At 46.7% G+C, this 17,844-nt stretch overlaps 3 protein-coding genes and 1 long non-coding RNA gene across 4 annotated transcripts; 3 read left to right on the top strand and 1 right to left on the bottom strand.

The window, feature by feature from the left end:
* Nucleotides 1-574: 574 nt before the first annotated feature.
* Nucleotides 575-4,028, top strand: LOC117835855 (trifunctional UDP-glucose 4,6-dehydratase/UDP-4-keto-6-deoxy-D-glucose 3,5-epimerase/UDP-4-keto-L-rhamnose-reductase RHM1). The gene is made up of 3 exons (XM_034715167.2): nucleotides 575-826; nucleotides 1,588-3,177; nucleotides 3,273-4,028. The coding sequence occupies exons 2-3, from the start codon at nucleotides 1,609-1,611 to the stop codon at nucleotides 3,723-3,725; spliced, it is 2,022 nt and encodes a 673-aa protein (XP_034571058.1). The 5' UTR covers nucleotides 575-826; nucleotides 1,588-1,608; the 3' UTR covers nucleotides 3,726-4,028.
* Nucleotides 4,029-6,373: 2,345 nt separating this feature from the next.
* LOC117838405 (trifunctional UDP-glucose 4,6-dehydratase/UDP-4-keto-6-deoxy-D-glucose 3,5-epimerase/UDP-4-keto-L-rhamnose-reductase RHM1) lies at nucleotides 6,374-9,618 on the top strand. The gene is made up of 3 exons (XM_034718425.2): nucleotides 6,374-6,611; nucleotides 7,310-8,897; nucleotides 8,989-9,618. Exons 2-3 carry the CDS (start codon nucleotides 7,332-7,334, stop codon nucleotides 9,439-9,441), a joined length of 2,019 nt encoding a protein of 672 aa, XP_034574316.1. The 5' UTR covers nucleotides 6,374-6,611; nucleotides 7,310-7,331; the 3' UTR covers nucleotides 9,442-9,618.
* A 1,865-nt stretch (nucleotides 9,619-11,483) lies between these two features.
* Nucleotides 11,484-14,062, bottom strand: LOC117838407 (THO complex subunit 4A). The gene is made up of 5 exons (XM_034718427.2): nucleotides 13,729-14,062; nucleotides 13,448-13,591; nucleotides 12,670-12,738; nucleotides 12,401-12,579; nucleotides 11,484-11,864 (listed from the first exon to the last, which is right to left on the bottom strand). Exons 1-5 carry the CDS (start codon nucleotides 13,921-13,923, stop codon nucleotides 11,687-11,689), a joined length of 765 nt encoding a protein of 254 aa, XP_034574318.1. The 5' UTR covers nucleotides 13,924-14,062; the 3' UTR covers nucleotides 11,484-11,686.
* Nucleotides 14,063-15,412: 1,350 nt separating this feature from the next.
* Nucleotides 15,413-16,469, top strand: LOC117838409 (uncharacterized). Its single transcript, XR_004636617.2, has 2 exons — nucleotides 15,413-15,702; nucleotides 15,804-16,469. It is a non-coding gene; the product is annotated as an uncharacterized lncRNA (long non-coding RNA).
* Nucleotides 16,470-17,844: the final 1,375 nt, after the last annotated feature.

The raw sequence follows: 17,844 nt of genomic DNA, 5'->3' as shown, positions 1-17,844 counted from the left end.
CGCTTCCGTTCCAAGCAACCGCAGCACGTGCGCCGCGACCGCGAGCTACGACTACCAGCCCACGCCGTAGCACGCCGTCTCGTCTCGATGTCGGTGGCGCCATCTGCCCGCCATCTAGAGTCGCCGTTATCTCCAAGAAGATGACGGGGTTTATAGCGCACAACAGAAACAGGATTACGTCCCAATCGCGTCGCTACTGATCTCTATCGACTATCGTGTACTAGAGCTCATCCAAATAAAAATAAAGAAAGCAGAATATATAATTTTTTTAAAAAAATCTCTAGAGGCACTGCTGAGATCCGCATCAATCCGCGTGGAGCGCCGCGCGGGTGACGCCGCCTACCTACTCCCCGTCACGCACGCCCCGGCCCATCCGTTCCGTTCCGTAGCTGCTGCTGAGCTGGGGGTGGGTTTGGCGACGGGGCACCGCGGCCGCGAGTCCGCCAGCAAGACTAGGGAGGGAGCAGCGTGCGCTGGACGAAACGGACGGCGCGTCCACGCGGCGAAGCGAGTCAGGAGTCAGGACTTACGCGGCCCGCATTTAAGTGAGCCAGCCCCGGCACCCCTCCCTCCCTCCCGATCTCCTCCCCGCCCCCGCCCTCTCGATCCATCCCGTTGCTCGTCGCGGCAGGCGGCATCATCGCCCGCCCCGGCCGCGCTCGCTTCGTCCCCCGCCGCAGCCGCCCACCGCACCGGGACGCGCGTGCGGGCATCGCCGCCAGCGCGCGACCGTCCCTTCGGCTCCGACACAGGCTCGCTCCCCGGCTCGGCTCGGTTCGGTTCTGCCGCCACCGCGGGGCTCACGGATCTCGGCGACCCGCTTCTCGTAAGTCCCTGCTCTCGAATCTGATCGTGCGAATTCTCCAATTGCTACGGGCCGGTGCTTGTTTCGGCTCCTTGTGGTGGCCAGCGCGATAGATCTGATCCTCGCGGCTCGCCGCCCGCGTGAGTGAGGGAGCGTGATCCGGCGTTAAGTGTTTCCGGGTTTGCGGCGGCGAGGCGGTTCAGTCGTAGCTAAGAGATGGCCGATAGAGCTGGTTGGTTGCCGTTGCGTTGCGTGAGTTGGTTCTCTAGATTTGTGGATCATGATGGGCGCGCGCCTTTGATGATTGCCTGCCTGGGCTAGGATATTGTGGTGAGGGTGGTCTGCCTTTTGCGTATCTTACCGAATTAATGATCCTTACCGCAGAGTTAATGACACTTACTTCACTCGTACAGTTAATGATCCTTAGTGATAAGAGTTAATTGCGTAGCATAGAAGTTGGAAATCAGTCGGCAAGAGCATGAAGCTGAAGTGTCTGATTATAGAGTTTGCCTGTTCTAAGGATCCAAGTTAATTTTATATTAAATTCCAGTACCACATTTGCTAATAATTAATTATGTCCATATTTTCTAGTGATGGTTTACTTCATTTTGTTGCTACTAGCCTACTATTATTATTTGACTATCAATTGCAACCAGATCTCTGTTTTTTTACATCATTATTATTGTATTTTCATTTTGTATTATTATTTTCTCAACTTAAGCAAATGAGGCATCATTGTGACAGTACGCCTTATCTCATTGTGATCTATAACACATTAACAGGTTAGAAATCAGCAGACAAAGATGGCGACCTACGAGCCCAAGAACATCCTCATAACCGGCGCTGCTGGTTTCATTGCATCGCATGTGGCAAACCGCCTGGTTAGGAACTACCCACACTACAAGATTGTTGTCCTCGACAAGCTTGACTACTGCTCCAACCTAAAGAACCTCAACCCTTCGCGGCCTTCACCAAATTTCAAGTTTGTCAAGGGTGACATTGCAAGTGCTGATCTGGTGAACTACCTTCTGATCACAGAGTCGATTGACACCATCATGCACTTTGCTGCTCAGACACATGTGGATAATTCTTTTGGCAATTCCTTTGAGTTCACAAAGAACAACATATATGGTACCCACGTCCTTCTTGAGGCTTGCAAGGTTACTGGTCAGATCAGAAGGTTTATTCATGTCAGTACTGATGAGGTGTATGGAGAAACCGAAGAGGATGCTGTGGTTGGCAACCATGAGGCCTCACAGCTGCTTCCAACAAATCCATATTCGGCAACAAAAGCTGGGGCTGAAATGCTTGTGATGGCTTATGGTAGGTCTTATGGTCTTCCTGTGATTACCACTCGGGGGAACAATGTGTATGGGCCAAACCAGTTCCCTGAGAAACTCATTCCCAAATTCATTCTTTTGGCCATGAGAGGTCTGCCCCTTCCAATTCATGGAGATGGTTCCAATGTCAGGAGCTACCTCTACTGTGAGGATGTGGCTGAAGCTTTTGAGGTGGTTCTTCACAAAGGGGAGGTTGGACATGTGTATAATATTGGTACTGTGAAGGAGAGGAGGGTGATTGATGTGGCCAAGGACATATGCAAGCTCTTTGGCTTGGATACTGAGAAAGTCATCAGGTTTGTTGAGAACAGGCCCTTCAATGACCAGAGGTACTTCTTGGATGATCAGAAGCTGAAGAAATTGGGGTGGGCAGAGCGCACACCATGGGAAGAGGGCTTGAAGAAAACAATTGAGTGGTACACAACCAATCCTGATTACTGGGGAGATGTCACTGGTGCTTTGCTCCCTCATCCAAGGATGTTGATGACTCCTGGTGTTGATGAAAGACATAACTGGACTGAGGAAATCAAGTCTCTGGCTTCATCACCAGTGGAGGCTAGCACAACAGCTCCTGCAACCAGTACCCAGAGCACCACCGATGCCCCTCAAAAGCCTTCCTACAAGTTCTTAATCTATGGTAGGACTGGATGGATTGGTGGACTCCTTGGGAAGATTTGTGAGAAGCAAGGGATACCATATGAGTACGGGAAAGGACGCTTGGAGGAGCGTTCTCAGCTTTTGGAGGACATTAGAAATGTGAAACCAACTCATGTTTTCAATGCTGCTGGAGTCACTGGGAGACCAAATGTTGACTGGTGTGAGACGCACAAACAGGACACTATCCGCACCAATGTTGTAGGCACCTTGAATCTTGCTGATGTTTGTCGTGAGCAGGGTTTGCTCATGATTAATTATGCTACAGGCTGTATATTTGAGTATGATGCTAAGCACCCTGAAGGGTCTGGAATCGGCTTTAAAGAGGAAGACACACCCAACTTTACAGGCTCCTTTTATTCCAAAACTAAAGCAATGGTAAGCTCACTTTGCTTTTCCTTTTATCAGTGGAATTCCTTTTACTGCTTGATAATGCCTGAAAGTTAATTTCTGTGCTGTTAATCATGGTGCAGGTTGAAGAGCTATTGAAGGACTATGATAATGTCTGTACTCTTAGGGTGAGGATGCCTATATCATCAGACCTAGGCAACCCTCGTAACTTCATCACAAAGATAGCTCGTTACGACAAGGTGGTGAACATTCCCAACAGCATGACGATTTTGGATGAGCTTCTGCCTATCTCCATCGAGATGGCGAAGCGGGACTGCAGGGGCATATGGAACTTCACCAACCCTGGCGTTGTCAGCCACAACGAGATTCTGGAGATGTACAAAAAGTACATCAATCCTGACTTCAAGTGGACCAACTTCACACTAGAAGAGCAGGCCAAGGTCATAGTTGCACCTAGGAGCAACAACGAGATGGACGCATCGAAACTGAAGGCTGAGTTCCCTGAGCTGCTATCCATCAAGGATTCTTTGATCAAGTATGTCTTCGAGCCAAACAGGAAGGTCCCTACTAACTGAGGATTTAGGGTACGTGGGTGTTGAGGTTCTTTATATTGGTTATTGTTTGACACTAAAATAGTTAATGTTGCCTGGTGGTTCGTGGTTGTGGTCGATTCTTCTGGGGGCGAGGCGATGGCAGGCATACCTCTTTTTTTCTGTCATTCTGTTCCGCTACGCATCATGTTTTTTTACAGAACACGTAGATATCCTTAGATGTTCTATATAGTGGGCAGTGGCTGATATGCTGAGACGTGGTTATCGATGAACACTTTGGTTTAACTTATTCCATTATATGTTAACTGTCAGAGAGCAGTTATTGTACATGGTCTTGTGCATTCTAGTTCTTTGTTGCACTTCACCAACTTGTCCTTGGTCACTTGGTGGGTTGATGGAGGTTGTCAGCGCCCTGGGTAGCAGCATGCATGTTGAACCATTATCCCCGATCTACCTGTGTTTTGTCTAGCGCTGCATGGTGGGTTGCTGGATGGTTGTGGCTTGCAGCTGTACGTTGCGGTTGGTTGGTCGCTTGCCGGAAAAATAAATCGGCAACAGATGCCCCCTGACGGCTATGCGGTTGCATGGCTGGTGGCGGTGGCTGCACTGCACGGCGGCACCGCCCTGGCCGAGAGACCGCTGACGAAGCCCTTTCGCTGCCGTACGCGCGACCCGTACCTGACGGGCAAGGGGCGACGCCGTGCGAGGCTGGCAGGCAGCGCCGTCGTTTGACCGTTTCTTCGGTTTCCCTTTCCCTTAGGTCAAGCAACATAGCAGCATTTCATGCATACGGCGGCTGGTCCTGAATTCCTGATACATGAGAATCAATCAGGACCTGTTGTATGGGAACTATACACATGAGAATCAACGTCTTCTTTTCATTATGTTCAGACATTCAGCACCGTTCGTGTTTTCCGTCAACGCCTAGTACCACCTGATGTCCAGGATCTCGATGATAGTAGTATTTTCGTACCGTGTATCCATAGCGTTAGGAAACTGTCAGCGTGGCTGCACGCATATCCAACCATCATCTCCTAACATAATACTATTTCGTTTGACGGACCTCGTTTACTTTTGACAAGCAACAAGCGCCGTCAGTTATGTGCGTGTGGTTCCGTCGCTTAGGTCTTGAGCTACGAAGGATCCAACACTTCCGTTCCAAGCAACAAGCTCCGTCAGTTACTAGAGTAAGCCCAATAAACTTGTCTTACAGACAAGCCAGATCGTCAGTAGACCAACCTTGCATACAACAATTAGTCTTTTTCACAAATTTCAAGAAACATTTTTTATGATGGGACCCACCAATAACATATCTTGGGCGCGCTTGGTACTCTTGCAGGAGGCTCGCCTCGCCTCTTTGCCCGGCCAGCTTGCTCGGCTGGCAAGGAGATCCTTGCCGATGCAGGAGAGTCAAAATCAACTCTCATGTGTGGGCAAGGTTCGCTCGCCCGCTCGCGTGCTTGTGTGGGCTGCTCGAGCCACCGTCGAATCGACACCATAGCTGCTGCAACAAGCTTCGCCGTCGTCAAATCGAGACGCACACCAAATCAAGCTCCGTCGTCGTTGAATCAAACTCTGCATGCACCGAATCGACCTCCGCCACCGTCGATTTGACCTCAGCCGTTGTCGATTCGACCTCCGCCACTGTTGGATTGACCTCCACCATGGTCGGATCGAGCTCCGCTGCTGCCGAATCGAGCTCCGACGCTGCTGGATGGAGCTGCAGGGGAGGCAAGGCAAGTAGCAGCAAGGAAAGCAAACGCTCCCTTCGGAGCTTGCCTTGCTTTGCCTGGCGAGGCGAGCGGCGGCAAGGGTTCCAAGCACACCACTTATCTTTTCGTCGAAGGGTGCTCCACCATCCAGCTGCGTCTTTCCCGAGCTCACCACCGATGAAGTGTCCCACAAATCGACAAACTGGACGCCTGGTAGTCACGTAGATGGGCGAATCGCTCGGCGACGCCGGCCACGACAAGCTTCTTCTCTTTCCTCTATTCTCTCTCACCCACGTCGGAGTTTGCTGTACCTGCTCTTTTACGTTCCCACGCGCGTCGTATTTATGTCGGTGGCGAGAGCGTGGAGTGGAGTCCATCCAAAAGAAAACGAACAAAAGAAAAATCTCTAGAGACGCTGCTGAGATCCGCATCCCATCCGCGTCGTGCGACGCGCCGCATACCTACCAACTCCCCCGTCAGCCGTCACGCTCACGCCCCACGTCCGCGTCCGCCCATAGCCGGGTCTTGTTTAGTTCCTAATTTAGGAGTGGTAAAATTAGCATTTTGCCATAAATGCGCAACTGTAGCGTTTCGTTTGTATTTGTGAATTATTGTCCAAACATTGACTAATTAGGCTCAAAAGATTCGTCTCGCAAAGTACAACAAAACTGTACAATTAGTTTTTGATTTCGTCTACATTTAGTACTCCATACATGTACCGCAAATTTGATGTGATGAGGAATCTTCTTTTTGCATAGTGTCAAAGTTGGAAGTTGGGGGTGAAGTAAACAAGGCCTGAAACTGGGCCTGCCTTGTGCCGTGCACCGCTGCGGGCCGCGGCCGCGACTCCGTCCGCCAGCAAGAGCACACTAGAGCAGGGAGGGAGCAGGCAGCAAGGCGTGTGCTGGCGCGTCCACGCGGCGAAGCGGTCGGTCATCAGGATCTCCCCTGTCACCTGCTTTATAGTCGCCAGCCCGGGCCCCTCCCTCTCGAATCTCCTCCCCGCTCTCGCTTCGCAACGCGCCGTCGCGGCAGAGGAGGCATCATCAATCGCCCGTCCGTGATCTCCGCCGCAGCGCCCCGCGCGAGCGCGCGACCGTGCCTTCGGCTCCGCGACAGGCTTGCTTGCTTCCCCCGGCTCGGCTCGGTTCGCTTCTGCCGGCACCGCGGCCTCCCCGGATCTCGGCCACCGCTCCTCGTGAGTCCCTGCTCTCCTGCTCTCAAATCTGAACCCCTTCGCGAATTCCCGAATTGTTTCGAGCGTGTGCTTATGTCGGCTCCTGGTGTCGGCGAGCGCGATGGATCTCATCCTCGCGGCCCGCCGCCCACGTGAGTGAGGTCGCGCGGATAGACAGAGCCGCAGAGTGATTCGACGCTCTGCTTCCGGGTTTGCTTCGGTCGGCGGCGATCGCGAACCATCCGTAGAAAAGCGGCGGCCAATGGAATTGGTTGCCGCCGCGTTGCCTGAGTTGGTTCCCTAGATATTGGTAGCGTGATGGGCGCGTGCCCGTCGATGGATTGCGCGGGCTAGTACATTGCTCTATCTCACCAAATTAATGTTCCTTACTCGTAGAATTAATGATCCCTGGTAGCGTATCGTTCAAAACTCTGTTAGTAGTTAATAATCAGTGGCCAGAGCGTGAAGCCAACGTGTCTGAATATAGAGTTTGCCTGTTCTGGGGATCCATGTTAAATTTCAGATTAGATTCGACTTCTACATTTGCTACTACTTAGTTGCTTATGTATTTTCTAGTTATGGTTGCTTAAAACAATTCACATGTTTGCGACAAATCTCTGCTTCTTACTTTTCTGTCATTCGGTTCCTCAACTTTAGCTGATGAGCAGTCAGTGTAAGAGTGCCCCTTGATCTCATTATGTTTTCTAACAAATTAACAGGTCAGAGAATTAGGAGACAAGGATGGCGACTTATGAGCCCAAGAACATTCTCATAACCGGCGCTGCTGGTTTCATTGCATCGCATGTAGCCAACCGCCTGATTAGGAACTACCCGCACTACAAGATTGTTGTCCTCGACAAGCTCGACTACTGCTCTAGCCTAAAAAACCTCAACCCTTCACGGTCTTCACCAAATTTGAAGTTTGTCAAGGGTGACATTGCAAGTGCTGATCTGGTAAACTACCTTCTGGTCACAGAGTCGATTGACACCATCATGCACTTTGCTGCTCAGACACATGTGGATAATTCTTTTGGCAATTCCTTTGAGTTCACAAAGAACAACATATATGGTACCCACGTCCTTCTTGAGGCTTGCAAGGTTACTGGTCAGATCAGAAGGTTTATTCATGTCAGTACTGATGAGGTGTATGGAGAAACCGAAGAGGATGCTGTGGTTGGCAACCATGAGGCCTCACAGCTGCTTCCAACAAATCCATATTCGGCAACAAAAGCTGGGGCTGAAATGCTTGTGATGGCTTATGGTAGGTCTTATGGTCTTCCTGTGATTACCACTCGGGGGAACAATGTGTATGGGCCAAACCAGTTCCCTGAGAAACTCATTCCCAAATTCATTCTTTTGGCCATGAGAGGTCTGCCTCTTCCAATCCATGGAGATGGTTCCAATGTCAGGAGTTACCTGTACAGTGAGGATGTAGCTGAAGCTTTTGAAGTGGTTCTTCACAAAGGAGAGGTTGGACATGTGTATAATATTGGTACTGTGAAGGAGAGGAGGGTGATTGATGTGGCCAAGGACATATGCAAGCTATTTGGTTTGGATACTGAGAAAGTCATCAGGTTTGTTGAGAACAGGCCCTTCAACGACCAGAGGTACTTTTTGGATGATCAGAAGCTAAAGAGATTGGGATGGGCAGAGCGCACACCTTGGGAAGAGGGTTTGAAGAAAACAATTGAATGGTACACCACCAATCCTGATTACTGGGGAGATGTAGCTGGTGCTTTGCTCCCTCATCCAAGGATGCTGATGACTCCTGGAGTTGAAAGGCATAACTGGACTGAGGAAATCAAGTCTCTGTTTTCTTCACCAGCTGAAGTTAGCACTACAGCTCCTGCAGCCAGTACCAAAAGCACCACTAATGCCCCCCAAAGTTCTTCCTACAAGTTCTTAATCTATGGTAGGACTGGGTGGATTGGTGGCCTCCTTGGAAAGATTTGTGAGAAGCAAGGAATACCATATGAGTACGGGAAAGGACGCTTGGAGGAGCGCTCTCAGCTGTTGGAGGACATTAGAAATGTGAAGCCGACTCACGTTTTAAATGCTGCTGGGGTCACTGGGAGACCAAATGTTGACTGGTGCGAGACCCACAAACAGGACACAATCCGGACCAATGTTGTGGGCACCTTGAATCTTGCTGATGTTTGTTGTGAGCAGGGTTTGCTCATGATTAATTATGCTACAGGCTGTATATTTGAGTATGATGCTAAGCACCCTGAAGGGTCTGGTATTGGCTTTAAAGAGGAAGACACACCCAACTTTAGAGGTTCTTTCTATTCTAAAACTAAAGCAATGGTGAGTTTCCTTTTTTTTCCTTTATATATAAAAAATTTCATTTACTTCATAATGTCTGAATCTAATTTTTGTACTGGTAAACATTGTGCAGGTGGAAGAGCTATTGAAGGAGTATGATAATGTGTGTACTCTTAGAGTCAGGATGCCTATATCATCAGATCTAAGCAACCCTCGTAACTTCATCACAAAGATAGCTCGTTACGACAAGGTGGTGAACATTCCCAACAGCATGACAATTTTGGATGAGCTTCTGCCTTTCTCCATCGAGATGGCGAAGCGGGATTGCAGGGGCATATGGAACTTCACCAACCCTGGCGTCGTCAACCACAATGAGATTCTGGAGATGTACAGGAAGTATATCAATCCTGACTTCAAGTGGACCAACTTCACACTTGAAGAGCAGGCCAAGGTTATAGTTGCTCCCAGAAGTAACAATGAGATGGACGCATCGAAATTGAAGGCTGAGTTCCCTGAGCTGCTGTCCATCAAGGATTCTTTGATAAAGTACGTCTTTGAGCCAAACAGGAAGGTTCCTGCTAATTGAGGATTTAGGGTAGGAGGTGTTGAGGTCATTTGTCACGCATCGTGTTTTACACGTATAGATGTTCTTTACAGTGGCCGATGTGCCGAGACCTGGTTATCGATGAGATGATGGACGCTTCAAACTGACTTATTTCATCATTATACAAAATGTCAAGTGCAGCTCTTTTACCTTGTGTTATGCATTGTTTTTTTTTAGGTTCTGTTATTTTGGTTTTTGTAAGCAGCTTGTTTACCTTGTGTTGTGCATTGGTTTTTGTTTAGGTTTTGTTATTTTGGTGTTTGTAGGCAGCTCTTTTACCTTGTGTTGTGCATTGGTCGCTAATGCAAAGTATTCCTCGAGGCACCTGCATTGATAATGTTTTCTTATCCATCTGTCGTGAATGTTGGCTGGTTATGGCTTGCGGTTGTGCCATTCGGCGACTGGCGACGCCTGGCCACCTTGGTCGGTCACTTTGCCGGAAAAGCGAATCGGTTCGCTTTGCCAGAAGAGCTAAATGGGGCAGTCCTTAGCTATTCTGGAGGTTCGCGTTCCGCATGCGCGTGGAATAATGGAATTTCCTGTTTGCAGCTAGGTCGCGACGTTACCAGACTCGAGATCTGATGGTTCCATGGCGTAACTCTCAGCATGGACTCGTGATCCATCAATATGCACACATCGCTGCCTTGTCCCCCCTTCTTTCCCCCAGTATGCATATATGGAAATAAAAAGTGACAACACGATATGCCAAGCGAAAAACGTTACGAAAGGCACCAGTAGCACGTGTCCACACTAGGCAAACCTTTCAATTCAGAGCTATAAAACTGTCAAACAAGACTTCCGGAAACACAGTTCATCCAAAACTAAAACTGTCAACGACAACTGTATCACAGCACAACTAAAACTGGCAAAGTAAACCGTCAATCAACTATTCTGTTACTATAATTCCAATCCTCGGATAAAACCATGCAGCATTCCCAGTAAAAGCACAACAGATTAAAACATTTTGCAATAGAACCGAAGGAATAATGAAAAGAAAGAATTGTTCCCACAATCATCACCCCACATCGCAAAAATGATATACCAATTATACTGAAACTGTCGACCTCAGCACAATAACAAGAAATACCATCACCACAAGTCAACCATGGTCTCCAGTAATCCCATGCAGAATTGGGATGCCAGGATGATTGAGAGATTGCCACCAGAAATGAAGTTGAAACGAGTTCCAACTCCACAATGACAGGCAAGAAATAAGGAAGTCTAAAGTTAAAAACTAATTTTCAGGGCAAGAGGCACAGGACTCCATGTGCATCCTCAAGCAAGTTGATATAATTTCAACCAAGCACAGTTGTTGAGATCAACCATCATAGAGGGCCCATATGCTTGCACCAAAATATAAGAAAGCAAAGAGCCAAAGTCCAAAAGGATGTAGTAGCGTTGATGTAGTAGCATCAACAGTTACTCACAGCTACCACTAACTACCAATAGCTGATCTTGAAGCAGGATTTGAACCATGATGTTTCAATCAGATTAGCGACAGCCAGATCCACAATGACTTGTTGACAACTGAAGCGATGAGGATTATGCAAGAAAGGAATCAACTTTTAAAAGAACGAGGCACCTCTTAGCTCGTACGAACCATTTATGTGCCAGAGATGATCGCTTAAGATGCCCAAAATAAATATCGCAATGCTTCATAATAAAAAGGGGACAGCCACCTGCAATATGAAAAAAAGGGAGCCTTAACCTCATGTACACAACGAACAAATATAAATATGATAACCAACAGAAAGGACTAAATCAAAAGAAAAACATGCATACCTGCTACTAAGATGGCTGGAGCTTGAACCAGTACAGCAAACATCTGATCAACATCACATCGTGATAAAATCATGAAACAAGATCACCAGGGGACATTTGAAGTCCGGTCCTTTTTACCTCAATGATGTTGTATCGTATGGTGAGGGTCAAAGCAAATGAGAGAGCCTTCATACATCAACTTTCACATGCGGAGGCGGAGCAACTTGGATGATTCTTCACTCCGCAGCATTAGATACAGAAACTGAAGGTAACCAAGTAATTTCCATAGCAGTGTTCAGCATCACCCACTTAACTCTAGTTCTATGTAAACACATAAAATTCAGTAAAGCAAGACCCCCACAAACATAAGGTTTTGTTGTCCCCAGAACATAGTAGCACAAACAGAAGGAATGAAAGGACTAATGCCCTTCATATTTGACGTCGAATACCAACTTGGTGAAGGTATTTAGTTGGTCTGCATCGCATCAGCATGATACTTCTCCAAGTCAGCATCAAGTTCTTCAGCAGACCTTGGCTTACTACGCTCTTTGCCACGACGACCACCAGATCCACCACCACGCCTTCCACCACCCCTTTGATGAGGTCTACGCTGCGGCATACCAGTTGGGCCACCCCTCGGTGCACTGTAGTATTTACATATGACTTAGTGGACTATACATAAAGTGAATAAATTATTTAAAAGGAAAAAGAAACATAACAAATACAAGTAAAAGACCAATTATACTGCATATTAGAAGATGTAAAACGCACCATAGCCATTTCAATGCATTACAAAAAATGATCCGCTGACCTAACTATTTTTTTTTAGATGAACTAGCACATGACACAAATATATGAACTTCCAAGCCTTAAAAAAATACAGATTCAACACTGCCAAATACCCTGAAATGTATGCCCAGTTTTGGCACATGCAAAAAATAGCCTACAGCACAATGGAAACTACCATTAAGCACTTATAAAAGAAATATATACTACAATTGAAATCACTTCATTTGACTTGACAAATTGACAGACATATGAGTCTAAATTGATGGCAATGTTGTTCAATCAGACAACTGATATAATAATAAACTTTCAACATAATGCCCTTTAGTTATTCTTAATACTGCCAAACATGCCCCTACAGATTTGATATTGACATGAATTGGTGAAAATATACCTCTTCACAGCATTCCTAGCCTGGCCTCCATTAACGACTGGAAGAGCAGCAGCTGCTGTTGGAGTATTGGTCCCAACTATCTCTATCTTCATGGGCTTCCCATCAAGTTGCACGTTGTTATATTTCTTCACGGCTGCTACAGCATCAGCACGCCTTGCAAATACAACTTCAGCTGTTCCCTGAAGAAAAAATCAAGATGTAAGAGATCAGAAAACCATGTAGGTAAGCGACAGGAAAGAGACCATAAGACTGCATGTCTGCATCTGTACCTTGGACCTCCCACTTCGATCATAATTTATTGAGGATCGCTTTAGATCACCTAGCTCGGAGAAAAGCTCCTGCATCATAATACATATGAAAGTAGTGAGCTAGTGTTTAAAATCTGATGTTGTATGATCCACAGAAGCATCACTGATCTCAACTCCTAGAACATGACTTCACAAAATTAAATATTTAACAATTAGCATAAGTTAAATCTCAAAATACAGAACTGCCACCTACAGTACAGAAATTTAGATGACGTTCAGCAAATTCATACATCACCAGAAGCAGCAAAATGAACAGACTGAGAACTCATGACAAGCTGAGGATAAAACAGGAGCATAGTCTTAGGTGTTTGAAGCAGGCAGCAAACTATAAATACTTTCAATCATATAGCGCCATGGGAGAATCACTGTGTTATTGAAAATCAAGAACAAGCAATATGTAGGATTAGATCTTTGCCAGATCTAAACACCTTGTTCAGAAGCACAAGCATAAGCACACATGTTAACTGCAGATCACAGCATAGCATCTACACCCGTTAACCAGACATCACAGAGAAACACCACAATTACAAGTCATACAGGTGACGTCGCAACTACTACATCATACAATAGATCTTAACTAGAAGATAGCCCAAAAAGGCATGTGACCGGCTCAATCTTCAGGAGCGCAAGATCTGAAAGAATCTATAAGCCAATCGCACATCTAACCAGCTATTTACGGAATTTGCGCACAATTAAATGCTCGGAAGCATAACACTCTTCGAGCCGGTGATGCATATACCTTGATGTCCTCGTTCGAGACGCCAAAATCCAGGTTGGAGATGTAGAGTTTGGTGCCCGTCTCGATAGCCGAGACCCTCCCGCCGCTGCCTCCTCCAGCGGCGACCCCGGGGTACATGTCGTGCTGCCACGCCGCGTCAGGGGCCTGGATCGATCGCGTCACCACGTGAGAAAACCATCCGACCACCTCCTCCCGCGGTGCCGCCCGACTCAGCGAAGTCGGAAGCCCCGCATCCTCCGCCGGGCGACGCGGAGCCACTAGCCCGTTTGATTCGTTCGTACCTTCGGCGGCTGGTAGGGAGCCTGCCTGTTCCCGGCCCTCTTGAAGGGGCGCCTGGTCGGGCCGACCCCACCGCTGCCGCTGCCGCCGCCCGAGGCGGATCCGCCGCGGCTGCGGCGGCCCCCGCCAGAGGAGGGGTTGCTCTTCTTGTTGTTCTTGATGATGTCGTCGAGGGTCATGTCGAGCGTATCCGCCATGGCTGCTCTCGCGGGGCAGATCTCGCGGTGGGCTGGGCTAGGGTTAGCGAGAGAAGGGAGAAGTCGACGGGGTGGAGGCGGCGAAATGCGATTAGGGTTGCGAGTTGGGGTGGGGAATTGGGGATATTTTTTCGGGTTGGGGAAGGCGGGCGCCAGATAAAATATAGGCGGGGAGACGCGTAGGGAGAACGCGCCGTGAGGCGGTGGGGGCCGCGGGGCCACGAGGGCGTGATGCGGACGGGCACTGATTGGTTGGTTGGTTCGGGCCGAGGCCGGGTCGGAGTCTGGCTCGTTTCGTTATCCAGATCGGAACTAGTTTCCAAGTTTTTTTGAAACGAATAATTTCCGAGTTTTTGTTTACTAGAATTCCGTTTTCCACACGACAAAGCAGCTTTATCGCTGATTTCAGTTTATTGAATTTGTAGAGCTTAGTCAAAACTAAAGTATTCTTACTTTTTGAGATAGCATGCTATTTTTATTTGCGCATCAGAATACTCTAACGTAGGCACTGATAAAACATTTTAAAGAGTTTTTAAAATGAGTTATCTAACTTTCGTATTTCTTTAATGTAATGTTTTCCATAGCCAACCATTTGCGATATAACCTATGAGTTCCAAGTAAAAGTCTCGTATACATATTACTCTCTCCATTCTTAAAGCTATAAAGCAACTAAAGTTATATCGACAGATAGCATTCGCTCAGTACATTGGGAGGAGGAGGAGGGTGATGGTCAAGGGCAATAGATTGGGCAGTTTTGGTCACTGGAGGAAGCCCAGTCTTCTAGTTCTAATTATTTAAGCTACATGATTGTTTTCCTAGTACAACTATTGCATATAGAGTTCTATTGATCATCCACGCAATCCTATTGAGAGGGTGTTTAGTTCTTTAGTCCGGACTAAAATTTATATCACATTGAATATTCAGATGTTAATTAGGAGGACTAAACATGAGCTAATTATAAAACTAATTACATATATGGAGGCTAATTCACGAGACGAATCTATTAAGCCTAATTTATCTACCATTATCACATATTTACTGTAGCACCATATTGTCAAATTATGGACTAATTAGGTTTAATAGATTCATCTCGCAAATTAGTCTCCATCTGTGCAATTGGTTTAATCTATGTTTAATACTCCTAATTAGTATCTAAACATTCGATATGACATGAATTTTAGGAGGTCCTACGGAACCAAACACCCCCTGAATCAACGGACGGAGCATTCCTGTGACTTGCTTTCTACCATGAAACAAGAAATACTTCATGCATTGGCTACAAACAGCACCCGAGAGTGATATACTGACACGCCTAAGAAAATTGATTGTAGAATAATCATTAAAGATTTTATTTCAAAGAACACTGAGGGTTCGTTTGGAACCCTCGCCTTGCCTAGCAAAGATAGGCTAATCTGGCATGGCAAATCAAGGCAAGGAAAAACTTTGCTTGCTCGGCACAGTAGCGCGTCGAATCAGGAACTGAGCTCCAGCAGCAGGGATCTTCGATTTGGGCACAGGCGGAAGCACACAATGCGAGCGAGCGAGCCTTGCCGGCGCGGGAGATCCGATTTGGCTCACCCGCACGGGGCAGGATTTCCTTGCCAGGCTGAGCTAGCTTGCCGAGCAAAAAGCTTTTTTCTCTCTACCAAAAACGTATCCTTACTTGGCAAAGCAATATAAGTATCTGGCAAGAGTACCAAACGGATCCTAAATTAATGAAACATTTCAAATGAAGATGATGATGTAACTCACAAGAGTTTGTACATGTTCAAGCAACAGGTACAATCCTTAGTCCATCATAGTAAAATGTAATGCATATAATATTGCATTATTATCATTCCGTTTCGGCAGGCTGACATCATGTACCGTTTGGAACGAAGGAATCGAGCTCCCCGTTCCTATGGAAATGTTTCCTTTGCTCCACAAAACGCAGGAATTTTTACATCCACTCGGAGCCAAAGTTTTCCGTGGAAGCTCTCAAGGTGTGCTCGCGCGGCTGAGGGAGATAGAGCGCGGAGGAGTGGCTGTGTGGTGCTACAGAAAGACAGAAGAGCCAACGAGCGGGCTGCCGTCGTCAGAGTCGTCGGCGCCGGCGCCGGCGGTGCTGCTGTCCTGCTGCAGCCGCACGCTTCCCATGCTGCCGGCTGCCGTAGCGTCTCAACCCACGCCGCTCTCCAGAGCATCCGGGCGCCGTGGCTTGCTCCCACAGTCCCACGCCTTCCTAGCTGTGGTCGCTCTCCATTGCTTTGACAATGAGGACATCGAGGGCATGGATGGAGCGGCTCCATTGGAGCCCTGGGAGCGAGCTACGAGATGGGGATTCAGAAAAACCGAGGTGAAGAGGTAACAGATAAGGTAGTGATGGATAAGAACGATGGTGTATGCTGAACATAGGTCGACTGAGTTCATGGGTCAAGGTCCCACCTGTAAAAAATCTCATACCATCTTAAACATACACGTTCACGTTCATGTATGTCAAAGTACTGTAATCTAATGTCGTAATATTTTCTTCCTCATTCCTAGTTATCTAATTCCTGTGTTAGCAATTTCTATGTTCCAAACACCTCCTCATATCATTTTCTGGAAAAACACCTCGTATCATTTTCTGCGTTTTTCCAGTCCTCTGTTTTCATACTCCCTTCATATTCCTTTCCTACGTTTTTTTTTCTTTTCCTCTATTTTGGATTCCTCTGTCCCAAACGGGTCCTAGAGTTCAAAGTCTTAAAGTTTCCATAGGCGACTCTCTAGCGATAATGAGTCGCAAATCATAGTTTACTTTCCACTCCATCTTAGGGAAAAAGACCAGTGCATATCCCTTATAGGGTTTATGGTCCACCGTACCGAGCATCTTGTGCATCTGACGAGAAGAAAAGAATTTGAAGCTAGTGCTCCACATGGACAGCTAAGGAATACAAGTTGGCATGCATGTGCTACAACTAAGCAAGCCTCGCAATGCGTTGTTCTACAATCCTTCGGAATTCGGTGGAGGTGAGGCCTCTTTTAATATTTTATTATACATACAATTATCATTCTTTATTCGAGAAAAAACACAGTTACCATTTTTAGTGTTGTTGCACGCTTAAAATAGCGCTCCCATAGAAGCATAAGATCTACCTGAGCTGGATTTCTGCCTAACTTTAGCGTGATGATTGCTGAGTGAAACTTTATATACCAACAAACTGTTGATATATGATACCTTGGTCCAGTGTCTCCTCTCTCCGTTCCAAATTGTAAGTCATTTTAACTTTTTTAGTTCATAGATATTATTATGCATCTATATATAGTATATGTCTAGGTGCATAATAATATCTATGAATCTAGAAAAGTTAAAATGATCTACAGTTTAGAACGGAGGGAGTATCTCAGAAAAGAAGTTCGGTTTTATATCACGAAAATACAAACATGAAGCACTACCAGTTATTGACGCGCAGTACAGCGTCTTCCATGCTCCATGTTTCATTCTTTTCGTTCAGGTAGATGACATGCCATAGCGTAAGATTGTCCTTCCGCCGCTATTCGATCACCGAATCCAAAGGGAGTAATTCTCTTCTAGTCTTCTTCCCATTTTTTGAACACGCGCAACTGCACTTGTCATGCATTGCGATTTTGCATCCCCTTGCCGTGCAGACCTTGAGGTATTGACCGGGACCCTCTTAGCCAAATACATAACACAAACATAAATTGGAATAGAAAACATAGAAATAGGAAGCTCCATGCAAAATCCAGGTATTAGGGGGCGTTTGGTTCACTTTGCTTATTTTTAGCACGTGTCACATCGAATGTTTACATATTAATTAGAAGTATTAAACGTAGACTATTTACAAAACACATTACATAAGTGGAGGCTAAACGGCTTGACAAATCTATTAAACCTAATTAATCCATCATTAGCAAATGTTTACTGTAGCAACACATTGTCAA

This window comes from Setaria viridis, chromosome 9, assembly GCF_005286985.2.
Source record: "Setaria viridis chromosome 9, Setaria_viridis_v4.0, whole genome shotgun sequence".
Taxonomy (NCBI): Eukaryota; Viridiplantae; Streptophyta; class Magnoliopsida; order Poales; family Poaceae; genus Setaria; species Setaria viridis.
The sequence above is the reverse complement of the archived record's forward strand: the minus strand, read 5'-3'. Positions and strand labels throughout refer to the sequence as shown.

Bases quoted from the DNA above. Each gene is read 5' to 3' on its own strand.
- LOC117835855 (XM_034715167.2), top strand. From the start codon at position 1,609: ATGGCGACCTACGAGCCCAAGAACATCCTCATAACCGGCGCTGCTGGT. The intron at 3,178-3,272 runs GTAAGCTCACTT...ATCATGGTGCAG, and splicing joins ATTCCAAAACTAAAGCAATG to GTTGAAGAGCTATTGAAGGA.
- LOC117838405 (XM_034718425.2), top strand. From the start codon at position 7,332: ATGGCGACTTATGAGCCCAAGAACATTCTCATAACCGGCGCTGCTGGT. The intron at 8,898-8,988 runs GTGAGTTTCCTT...AACATTGTGCAG, and splicing joins ATTCTAAAACTAAAGCAATG to GTGGAAGAGCTATTGAAGGA.
- LOC117838407 (XM_034718427.2), bottom strand. From the start codon at position 13,923: ATGGCGGATACGCTCGACATGACCCTCGACGACATCATCAAGAACAAC. The intron at 13,592-13,728 runs GTACGAACGAAT...CGATCGATCCAG, and splicing joins CTCCCTACCAGCCGCCGAAG to GCCCCTGACGCGGCGTGGCA. The intron at 12,580-12,669 runs GTACAGATGCAG...TTTTTTCTTCAG, and splicing joins ATCGAAGTGGGAGGTCCAAG to GGAACAGCTGAAGTTGTATT.